Consider the following 12,052-nt stretch of genomic DNA (forward strand, 5'->3'; position numbering starts at 1 on the left):
AAAAAATGCGCCTTAAAGTATGCAATGATGCCAGGATAGAAGAGAAACTTTCAGAATTATCTTTACCTGATACTCATAAACTGTGAAATGAGAACTAATATTGCAGAAAATGGTTACCGGACCTTTAACCTTTGGATAATACTAGTGATGGCCTAGAGTCAGGGCACCCTGAATTAAGGATCAAGTTTCCTTTAGTAAAGCATCAAATCTCCTGTAACTTAAAAATATCACAATTTTTTTAGTCTCACGAAAATGCTTTTAGTTCATATACGGCTTCATGAATCGTTCCAACTTTTGGAAATTATAAACTTAAAATTACACGCTATCAAAAATGCAAAAGACGGCGAGTTGCTAAATTTTCCCAAAAAGATATGATGAAAACAAGAAAAGGGGATCAAATATCCCCATTCCCCCCTACGTATGATATCCCTACTTTAGCCGAGAATATCGCTCATTTTGTACGTCAGTAAATCCTGTATAACATCCCTAAACGCCCCATAATATTTCCAAATCGTCAAACTTCAAATCAATTGAGTATTTTTTAAAGCATATTAAGAATCCTCCGAAAAACAACATGTACTTATATGCAGTCGAGATCATCTAAAAACTAGAAAATTGCGCCTTAAAGTATGCTAGTCATTGGGGTCATTAGGGTAGTAGACACATTTATAGAATTGTTTTTGTCTGATGTTTACAATTTGTGAAATGAGAACTAATACGGCAAAAAAAAGTCGAATGACCTTATTTAAAATCACACGTTGTCAGAAAATGCAAAAGACGACGAGTTGCTAAACTTTTCCAAACAGAACTGATGAAAATAAAAAATGGAATGGGATGAAAATCTCTGATAAAAAAATCATCACATTTTCAACTGTACGGGAGGATTGCTAACTTCTGTGAAAAAGTCTGTAAGAAATTTGTTTCATTTTTACTATTTTCATGGTTTTTACTATTCAGCAGTAGTTTTGAAATGTACGCTAATATCAAGTTCAAGTTAGTGATTGAGAGGAAGCTTCAAACAGGAAAGTGGCTACGGGGCAAATGGAAATCTACAAACTTTTTTTTGTTTGAAATAGGTTGTACACATTTTTTGAAGGGTTATCGGCGAAGGAATTAAATTAGGATTTAAAAAATATTTTCGGTTTGATGTTTCTGTTTCAACAATCGACGTAATGAAAGCTCACGCGAAATATAGTTTTTCACGTAGCCGCTACGTGCAGATTATTTTGCGTGCGTCTTACTGATTCAGCAATGACACCAACCTTGAATGGTATGGGATTTTCTTGAAAGCATTGTAGTTTTTGTTCATTTGCTTGATTGCTTATCGTCACCGAAGCGTCACCAGATCGTGCTGCCAACCGAACAAAACAAAAACAAAGTTGTCAGCAAATCAGAAAGATGCCAAACAATTCAATCAGGCATCTGTTTACGTTTTTCGGCTTTATGGAACAGCTCAAGTCGTTCATTACTTTATTCGGAATTGCAGGCTTTTGAGCTGAATTATTTTTTTGTCTATCTATAATTGTGTAACAGGCATTTTTTTTAAACAAACTTCTATGATTTATCACCAGGTCATAAACTTTTTTTAATTATCTATATTTTGAACTGATGTAATATTTGGCACCCCTGCTGTCAAGTGTAGATGGGTGAAAACAAGAAAAAAAATTGCAAATGATGTAGTTTTTGTTAAAAAATGAGTGCTAATTTCTGCTTGTTTCGACTGTAAAATTTGTGTAACAGCTTTGAAGAGTGCGAAGGTCGGCAAAAAGTGAAATCGCCACCAACGGATTGGCAAATCGGTGTGCTGAAAGTACATTTGCGGGGCGATGTTTATGTTGTGAGATTGTTTTTTTTCCTTACGTAGGATCCGTGTCGCATCAGAAGAAAGGAACAAGAGGGACCAAATTTCGCCAAATGAATGTTTTCGGAAGTGGGCCATCGGGAATTGTTGGCAGACGGAAGCAGCCCGTGCCTGCCGCCCCTGAAATGTCTCCTTTGTGGACAGCTCGGTATGATTACCAAGCCCAGGGCGATGATGAACTTTCCCTCCGGGTTGGCCAGATAGTCTATGTCCTTTCGGTGGACAGCAGCATATCCGGGGATGAGGGTTGGTGGACGGGAAAAATTGGGGACCGAGTTGGAATCTTTCCATCTAACTTTGTCACGAATGAAGATCCTACCGTGCTCAATGTTCAACCGGTTGAGATAAAGTTTGGTCAACTAGATTTGAAGGAAGTGATTGGGGTTGGAGGATTCAGTAAAGTTCATCGTGCCTTTCTTAAGGGTGAAGAAGTTGCCGTCAAGGCCTCCCGTCAGGATGAGGACATCAACGTTACCCGAGAGAATGTCCTGCAAGAGGCCAAACTGTTCTGGTCTTTACACCATCGGAACATCGTAGCGCTGAGGGGGGTTTGTTTAGAACCACCCAATTTCTGTCTAGTGATGGAGTACGCTCGAGGAGGATCGTTGAACAAGATTTTAGCTGGCCGTAAGATTCCACCGGATGTTTTGGTCGATTGGGCAGTTCAAATTGCTCGTGGAATGAAGTATCTTCATTGCGATGCACCTATATCGGTCATTCATAGGGATTTGAAAAGCTCAAATGGTAAGTCATTTTTTTTAAAATAAAACAATGATTAATCAAGTCCACATTTCGAGATATACTTAATTATTTATTGATCGCGAAAGCTGACTTAAAAAATTACAAGACCGTTTATGACGAGCATCCAGGGCATAATAAGCACTCCTTTTTCCTACAAAAGTACGTATTTTCTTAAACAAACTTTCATGAGGATTTGTTTCGTACTACCTATAGTATTAATTTTTCAACAAAAAAGAAATATCCTTTTCATCTTTACAGAAATATAAAATAATAACCAGCTAGGTTCTCAAGTGACGAAAATATAATAATTTTTGAGCACCACCAAATTGTAATTTTGTAATTGTAATTTTATTGAGTAACGATAGCCTTCTTTGGTAATACATAAGGTTAAGGAGAGCTTTTATGCTCCTTAAATTATCTTGATCTGAAATGTACGCACTGCAACATGATTTACACATTTTTTCTCAATTTTCATCACCATAAATTTTTTGATTTTTCACTTTAATCCATTTTAAAACGCGTTTTTACTTAAATTTGTTGACCTGGGGCGAACAGAGCACTTTTAATCAGGGCAAGATGAGCGTTTTCTGCCGTACATATATTCTAGCAGCGAGTTCAACTCAGGTTCAATGTCAGCACCTCATCGTACGGAAGATTCCACAGAACCAGGCCCAGTATCGACAATTGCGGTTCTCCAGCTGTGACATCCATTTCCTGTAATCCTTCACTCTGCCATGTATTGTAGCTTATAGTTCTGGAAATAGATTTCCACCAGTTTGTTCAGATAGGTCGATATCTTCATTTTTATGAGCAACGATGCAATCGCTGCTCGGCTGACACCTCTGCAGGCGTTGCGCACGTCCAGTGTTACAATCGCACAAAAGCGATCCCCTCTACTCTTCTTGAGTCTGGCTTTATCAGTTATTTCAACGACAGTTCGAAGGGCGTCGACTTTGCATCGTCCTTTGCGGAAGCCGAACAGATTGTTGGACAGTCCGCCTTCGCCCTCGGTGTATCACTGGAAACGATTCAAGATCACTTTTTCCAGAATTTTTCAACCGTATCCAGTACGCATATTTGTCCGTATGCCGATGGGTTTCTTGGTTTGGGCAGCAGAACCAGTTTCTACCGTTTCCACATCTCTGTAAACATCGTTCTTCAATCCAAATTTTCAGTAACGATCGGAACAACTCCGATGGGGTAAAAAGTAACCGAAGACATATTTTCGAGAGTATGTAGGTCTGTCCAAATTCCAATACGGAGGCTCAACCAGGAGTGTTCTAGAGAGATATAGCGCGATAGATTCAGGTTACGCATCGCTAATAGCTGATAGCGCTGCTAGTTCCCTGTGGCTACGAGTGTCATCGCGGACCCATGACACCCATAGATATAGACATAGGCAAATAGACGTATCGAATAACGCATGAGAGACGCAAAACGTTACACCGTAGCTTACAGATTGGACCTTTTTTTAAGTTGGAAATTTGACTTCAAACCATAACAGCTGGATGTTTCCCGCCATGAGTGGGTTCGTCCCACTTAAACCACCTTTCTTTCTTCTGGGGCATAAAAAATAGCATGTTCTGCCGATTCCTCCGTATCTACGTATTCCGGGGAATAAGGGAATAAGCTGATAAGCTTAAACCGATGAAGGTGACCATCAAGGAACAGCGAAAGGTAGAAAATGACCCCTCCATACTTCCGCTTTACCCTGTCTTGACGCACTCCTCTAACATCTCTTGATTCGTAACACTCCATATCCTCCGCTAGAGTTATGTCGATGGGAATCATGCCCGCGATGACAAAAGTTGCATCTGCTGGTATGGTTCTTATTGCACAGGAAACTCGCATGGATATCAGCCGATGTGTGCTCCGTAATTGGGATCTGTTGCAACTTAGCTCCATAGCGAAGCTCCAGGCCGCTCCTCCGTATCGTAGTTTCGACAGTGCGACGTTCGCAAGGAGACGTCTCTTGCTACCCTTTGGACCATGTCAGTTCAACAGAATCCAGGCCAATGAATCGATGACTTTCGATGCACTTTCACAACAGTAGTTGACAAGTGCACCAAAACTTAAGCCGATGTCGACCATTAAATACTCCAAGGTATTTCAGCTGCTGTTTCGAAGATGTCGTGTGGCCTCTAACAGTAACATCTATGTACGGCTCAACTCTTGTGTTGGTCACGAGCAGAACTTCGTTTTAATGGTTGGCTATCTGAAGTTTAAAACCCTCCATCCAGATGCCAACCCCGGACACCGTTGCAAGGTCTTCTACCTCCTCGATTGTTTCGCCTGTGATCATGAGCATAACATTGTCAGCAAATCCGACTATCTGCGCGCCGCTGCTGGTAGTTTCAGCGTGAACACCTTATTATACATGGCATTCCATGTAGCGATAGCCATAAGTTCCTCGTTCGTTACTGGCTCGATGTCGTGGGCTCCCGCGTCTACGACGTTAGTGGCCACTGCGTTGGGCCATGCTGCGGCAATAGATGTGCAACGATCTCTTTCATTTTTTTTCAGACACTTTTCGGTCGTTAACCTTGGGCCACCGAATCTCGCAAGTGCAACTCTATAGGCTCGGCCCCATTAGTTATCATCTACGCTCTGGAATAACGCTCTGTAACAGTTCTCTTTGCTTGTTTTAATAGCTCGCTGAGGTGCCTCCTTAATTGCTCGATAAACGGCACCTTTCGTTTCTCTAACGGCTTCGACTCTCGCCCGTTGAGCTTGTTTTCTGGTTTTTAGGCAGCTAGGGTAAATGTACCCAATCTTGGCCCCTAAGGCATGGTTGACTAGATTTCCCATGATTGTAGTCTTCCTGTAATGTGTACCATCAAAAGTTCTTCGACAAATATGATTGCTTACTAGCGTGAAAGGCAGTGAAAATATGTCCTTGCTTGAAAGCGGTTGATAATTTGAGATAAACCTGATCAAACTATTGATTGAAATGCTCCTTATTTTAGCCCCCGCGCCGAATTTTGGCCCTTTATGAGTTCCTTAAATTGGCCGTCTCTAGAAGAAACATGCCTCACATACAATACATTTCATTTTTAGGCGTATGTTTGACATGAAAATCACCAAAATGCATTTTGGCATGCCAAGATAAGGAGCATGCCAAGTTAAGGCTCACTTACCCTAGTACAGATTGAGTTAATCGGAAATATGGAGAGGTCAGTTAGCACCCCAAGCAGTGATGCACAAGCTTATCAGATCGTTTGACACTTCCACTAAGGTGATCTAAGAAACGGTCGTGTTAGATAGATTCCAAAAACTTAAAAGGACATGAAAGCTACGATCGATGAATGTTGCTCTAGGATAAGGAGAAACATGATATAGTTCAACAATAGAGCTACAGCTTGACTTGTTTCATCTGCCGATTTGGCCTATTGGTAAGGTGTCGAAGAAGTTTTTTTCACATACCATTCATGGTTTTTTTTTTGATTGTTACATTATACGGCTTTGTAGCATCATCAGTCAAACAAAACACCAGACACATGGTGTATGAGCATGTATTAATTCTTTGGATTCTACAGTGACTGGTTTTCAGCTTTCGGAAAATTTTCGGTAATTTTAAAGTGCATTTTTAAAGTTTTTATCTACTTTTTCAAGTTTCATCCAATTAGGTAATACACTATTTGAGTGTCTGAACACGAAACAACGATGTAATTCTCATATTATAGCTGCTCTCTATGGTTAAATAAGCGTTTTCCTAAAGGTGGCCATTATGCCCTTATATCCCATATTTTTTTTAAATCTCCTTGACATCTCTTATGTACAGGGCCGGACTAAGCCATCGGGAGGGCCCTGGGCAATGTTTCTTGGAGGGCCCCTATGCATCTATTATTTTCACATGTCATACATTTTTAAACAAAAAGCTTAGTTATGGTATCTTCAAATAATTATTGTCAATACAACACTGCCAAAGAATATATCCAAATGAAAAACTCAGAGTTATAATTTTTTCATTTCGATTTATTTAATAATTCTATCACCAACTAAAATTCTAAAACCAACTGTTAAAAAAAAATCAAAGATAAATATAATAGTGTTTTTGATTAGTTATCGAATTAGTTTAAAAATTGTAAGGAGTCTGAAACCATCAGAACAAACATGTCTTGTAGGGGGAAGTCGTCTATGACCGGACACCTCCTATGGCCGGACAACATTGATTTTTCGAAAACGATATATCCTTATAATGTTTTAACACCATGAAAATAAAGTAAATAGTAGCCTGATATGGTGTTAGAAATATGGTAATCCAATCTGATAAGGTGAACAAATTATAGGCATCGAAAGCTTTCGCCAAGTAGTTCGACGAGGATCGCCTAAACTTTACATTTATATTGTGATCAGTTTTTACGGCTTGTCAAATGTGAATTGCTCATAAACGTCATCGTTGGTTGGTTATCTTTCGACTTCAGTAGATGTAAGATAACAAAACGGAAGTTCAAACAAAATATTAGGAAAATAAAAAAAGTGCGATTTCTCTATGACCGGACACCATATTGTTCCCTATGACCGGACAAGAAAATATTCAAAATTATAAATGATTTCAACTTGAAACTTTCATTTTTTCATTTCTATAGCACCCTCAATTGATTAGCTGAAGATACGGATTCAATAATTAAACTATTTTGGTCCTCTGATAATATTTAAATTTTGCTGTCCGGTCATAGACAATTTTACTCTAGTTTTTTCGAAAGAAATGTTACATTCTGGTTTGTCAAAAAAACTTTTATAAATGGCTTCATAGAATGTTCAGTATTGGAAAGTACTTACTCACAAGACCTAAGCAAGTGATTTCAGTCATTTTGCTACGTTTTTGTGCCATTGGTGACAACTTTGGTGATGAAATTCGTAGTGTCCGGCCATAGACAACACTTTTGGAAATGAGTGAAAACTAACATAAAATGATTTCTCTTACCACATGAATATGTTGTAAATTTTTTTTCTAATCCTGTTTAGTGATCATAATATTGATACTCTTCAAATCAGTAGAGGAACCAATATTTACAAAAACTTATTTATGAAGTTATTGCTTAAAAACCTTAAGTGTCCGGTAGTAGACAACTTCCCCCTATTCAAATACAATCCCATGCCATATACGGTTAAACTCTCGATAAGTTCTCGAGTTACTCGAAAAATGGGTGACCCTCTTTCCACTTCATATGTCCCCTCTGGCGGTAGTAGGGGGTCTCAAACCATCAAAGAAACATTTCCTGTACACAAATATGCTCCCACGTAAAATTTTGTTCCATTTTCTTGAGTAGTTTTCCAGTTATGCTGAAAATGTTAAAGGAGCCCCCTTTTCACGTTCTATTTCTTCACTGGAAGGAGAGAGGGGTACCAAATATCAATAGAACCATTTTTCGTACTCAAATATCCTTCCAATCAAAAATTGGTTCTATTTTCAAGAATAGTTTTAAAATTATGCAATAAAAAAGGTATGGAAGCCGCCGCCCTCCCTTCCTATATTCTCACTGGAAGAAAAAAATAGTCTGAAGTACTCATTGAAACATTCTCGTATACCAATACGTTCGCTTGCCAAATTTGATTCCATTAGCTCAATAAGTTCTCAAGTTATGTATAGAATTGTAAGTTAGCATCCCTCCTCTCATCCTATCTTCCAACTGGAAGAAGGGAGGGGTTTCAAATATTCATGGAAACTAGAGTGCCCCAAATGACCTGACATTTGAAAAAGTTATGCGCTGCAAGCTTAAATTGATCCTAGGCCTAGTACAAGGTCCCATGCCAAATTTGGGCCAGATCGGATCACGGGGAGGGGTACGGTGGGTGGTGATTTGGGCAGAAAGCCAAGCCGAGAGCCGAAATAATGATGCGTGTCGTGACTAGCAAACGCGAACTACAATCAATAGACCACTTTTTGAACTTTGTGTGACCCTTTCATGAAAAAAAATTTAAAAATATTTCTTGGCTTCATGATGTAGACATTAACTTCAGCTTTCATATGCATAAAGCAAATATGTTTTGGACGTGTGATATATGAACTGCAGCTGTTTTCCTGAGGCATCTTTTTTCGGATTTTTTTTTCTATCATGCTGAATATTGAGAAAACTAGTAGCTTAAGGTATATATATATAATGTTCTGAACATATTTTACTGACGTTACAAGGTTTCTATTGATATAAGTTTTGTTTAGATCGGCTGAACATGCCAAAAGTTATAACGATTTGAGCTTGTAGTGTCAAATTGACACTCCTAGTGCTGATAAAGGTATCGAAATCTGATGCGGATGAGGGTTGAATGATTTCTTAAATTTTTATGTCACTTTTATCGAACACTTGAACTTTTGGTTCCTGTAGATCAATCCTGTATGAGTGCAATCGACAGCAACAATCGAGCGAATTCGGTTGAAATGACTAAATTACAGCATAAAAACTAAAATCATGTGCGTAGCTGTGCAACGATTGGCAAATCACTCTAAATGTTCTTATAATACTGTTATAAATAAAAATCAAAGATTCACCTTTTAAATCTCTTTTGCATATTCTGGAATATGATTGTTTTGCATCACTCGTTTGTTCGTTTCCAATTTTCATCCATCAAAAAATTAATTTTCATGATTCCGGCTAGTAATATCCTATACCACCCTTGCGCTTTTCTTTAAATTCATTTGTGACAGAAAAATGTAAAATTATTGCTACTGGTGCTTTATGCGTTCTGACGTCACAAATATATAAAAAAATTATAAATTGTCAAACGTTCGCATTTGATTCTTCATTAAAAATAAAGTTTTTTTGCAACTTACCCCTTTTTCTTAGTACAGAGAAAATTGCATGTTTTTGTAAATTCAAAAATAACTGGTGAAACCAATAATTTTTCTGACTACGTCAATTTGATGTCCCATCAACCTCAAAACTTTTGAAGTACAAGCGGTATGACTATCTGTAAACATTAGGTTTTTAAAAGCTACTGAAGTTCAAAAGTGTTGCATGACTGTATGCTTGTTGACGGTATGCAATACAAAACAGAGTTGATTATTTTACTGTGCTTGTTGTTTAGGTTTCGTACCATAAATCTGGTCAACATATAATTTTTCACCATGCGAACTTTTATCTTGTCTAAATAAGAATTACCTAGTGCCAAAAGGTGTTAAACATATTTTTGAAATATGGGGGGGGGGGGGGGTTCTCTTACAAATGTATTGTAAAATGTTACAATACTCGAACGATTTTCAAACGATTATTTTTTTTTTTTTTTGATGGTGATGGCCTTAGGTGATGGCCCTTAGGCCCATTTGGGTCCTTCCTCCACCCCATACGCTTCTTTAGAAGTGGGAGGGACATTTTATCCTTTGGATATTTAAATTTTGCATTTATTTTCTTATTCTGTACGACTTTTTCGTCTTACTCCCGCGTATGTCCATCACCGTACAATTTCATATCTGATTTTTTGCCAGATCTCTATCACTTTCGTATGATCCTTTTTAGAATTAGTCTGTTTATCAAAGAGTCTGTGCTGTATTGTCAGTTTTTTAAAGGTGCTTATATTCACACTGTGTTTGACGCTCGGCGGTAAGTTGTTGAACATTTTCAATCCGTTGTAGAAAAGAGAGCGTTTGCTAATCTCTTTTTTAGTACTGGGCAGTCTGAATTCTTGTGCTCTTCTTGTATCGTATCTGTGTATGTCGATTCCGCACTGTAGGCCTTCCATCAAGTAAGATGGTAACATTCCATTTTTCATTCTGTATATAAACATTAAGCTGTTGTATGCAATCCTCTGTTTTACTGACAACCATTGCAGAATATCCAGCATTAGAACACTCGGAGTGTATCGATTGCAACGTATCACTACTCGCATTATTCTATTTTGTAATCTTTGCAGTCGATTTGTTTGTGTATCAGAAGCATTGAGCTGTGTTGTTACCCTCTAGCTCTCGGGATAGGGAAAAACAAATTAATGTTGCATGGGAGGTGGGTGGTATCTCAAAGGGTCGCTTATACAATGTAAGATCTGTCAACTGCTGAGTTACCGGCAACCAAGGAACAGGGGGAATTGGGAACACAAAACAGTCGCGAACCGATTCGCCTATCGGTCCGTAGAATCGTCTGGGTTCTTACAACCTGGTCGAAACCACCGACAGTGGTGTTTAACCACTTGTCTATAAACAAATTGAAATTGTACAGGCAATCTACTATCTTGCTGTGGAAATGAAATGCAAATAAATATTGGAAATGGAAATTGATATCAAATCAACAGGGACGAATTGTGGGAAACTTTCTCACCTCCAGAGCTACACCTTCAGACTAATTACCACCTTATTTACAAACATTTTAGGATATATTATAGCGTTTTAACATTACATGTAAGTGACGTCACACGTGTACTTGCGCATTCTTCATGATTTCTTCGGCAGAACGTCGGTCGATGATTGATGCAGATTCAGGTCACGTTGATAGGCTGCTTCACGGAGGCGATGGCCCTTTGTAGCTTGATTCAATAGCTTTAAAAGTGTGACTTGACACATATGTGGTCACACAAAATGGCATTTTAAAGCTGATTTGGCGAACCTTCGGAATTTGACGAGAGTTCCGAAAAGCCTTTCGTTGTCTTGGGAATGGCCACGGTCCACCGAAAAGGTTTCTTCCTGTCCGCTAGGTCGAGTCAGGTAGAGGTTAGGACTGCCACTGGTTGATAGCAACAATTGCCAATTTTTCTCACGGCCACACGTGCTTTTTATTGGAGAATCTGGATTTTTAGAATATAAAGCAAAAAAGGCCCTATTTGGACCTACCCAACGCGTTAATTCTTGGTCAGGCACAGGTTTCCTATAAACGTCCACTCCGTCCATTACAAAATCGTTATAATAAAGTTTTGATTCACGCAAGTAAATCTTTTTCATCATAATTTTAGCAAGTACATTTTGTATAAGGTGGGCTTTATGTTACATGTAATAATTATTATAAATTACCTTTTTTTAGCTGCTAAACTTCTTATCCATATAATTTTAACTTTTTCACGTGTATATGACGAAGTCCTATTTTGGTGTATATCAACTATGTTTAGGTTATGTAATAACGTGTAATTTCACTTTTTATCATTTTCAATTCACCTTTTTAGTTAAACGTACTTTTTGTGTGTACGTTAACTTTTAACTGCTTATATCCTCCACTTAGACCTAGAATGTAACACTAAAAATGAAGAAAATTCCCAACAATCACTTGACAAATAATTATTACTTTTACGGCACTAAACCGGCACACAAAACTTGCTTCGATGAAAGCTGCGGACAGAAAGACAGCAGATTGCCCGGATGTTGTTTGCGAAGTTAGAGTGGTGTAAGAGCGAACAAGCAAAACGCGGGAATTGACATTTACATTCTACCCATCAGAATTCGTCTCCATGAGACCGACTCAGCTAGCGACCGCAAGATGGCTTAATGTAGGATGTTCATACCTGACCACCAGTTACATCCACCTTGAATCA

At 38.4% G+C, this 12,052-nt stretch overlaps 1 protein-coding gene across 3 annotated transcripts in view; it reads left to right on the top strand.

The window, feature by feature from the left end:
• The first annotated feature begins 1,646 nt into the window (after window positions 1–1,646).
• Window positions 1,647–12,052, top strand: part of LOC129758751 (mitogen-activated protein kinase kinase kinase 11-like) — a 68,736-nt gene continuing 58,330 nt past the window's right edge. For all 3 annotated transcript variants that reach the window (XM_055756354.1, XM_055756356.1, XM_055756355.1), the window contains exon 1: window positions 1,647–2,605. In XM_055756354.1, coding sequence (XP_055612329.1) covers window positions 1,915–2,605 — 691 coding nt within the window. In that variant the 5' untranslated portion in view covers window positions 1,647–1,914. The remainder of the gene's footprint in view (window positions 2,606–12,052) is intronic.

The sequence above is a fragment of the Uranotaenia lowii genome, chromosome 3 (genome assembly GCF_029784155.1).
Source record: "Uranotaenia lowii strain MFRU-FL chromosome 3, ASM2978415v1, whole genome shotgun sequence".
Classification (NCBI taxonomy): domain Eukaryota; kingdom Metazoa; phylum Arthropoda; class Insecta; order Diptera; family Culicidae; genus Uranotaenia; species Uranotaenia lowii.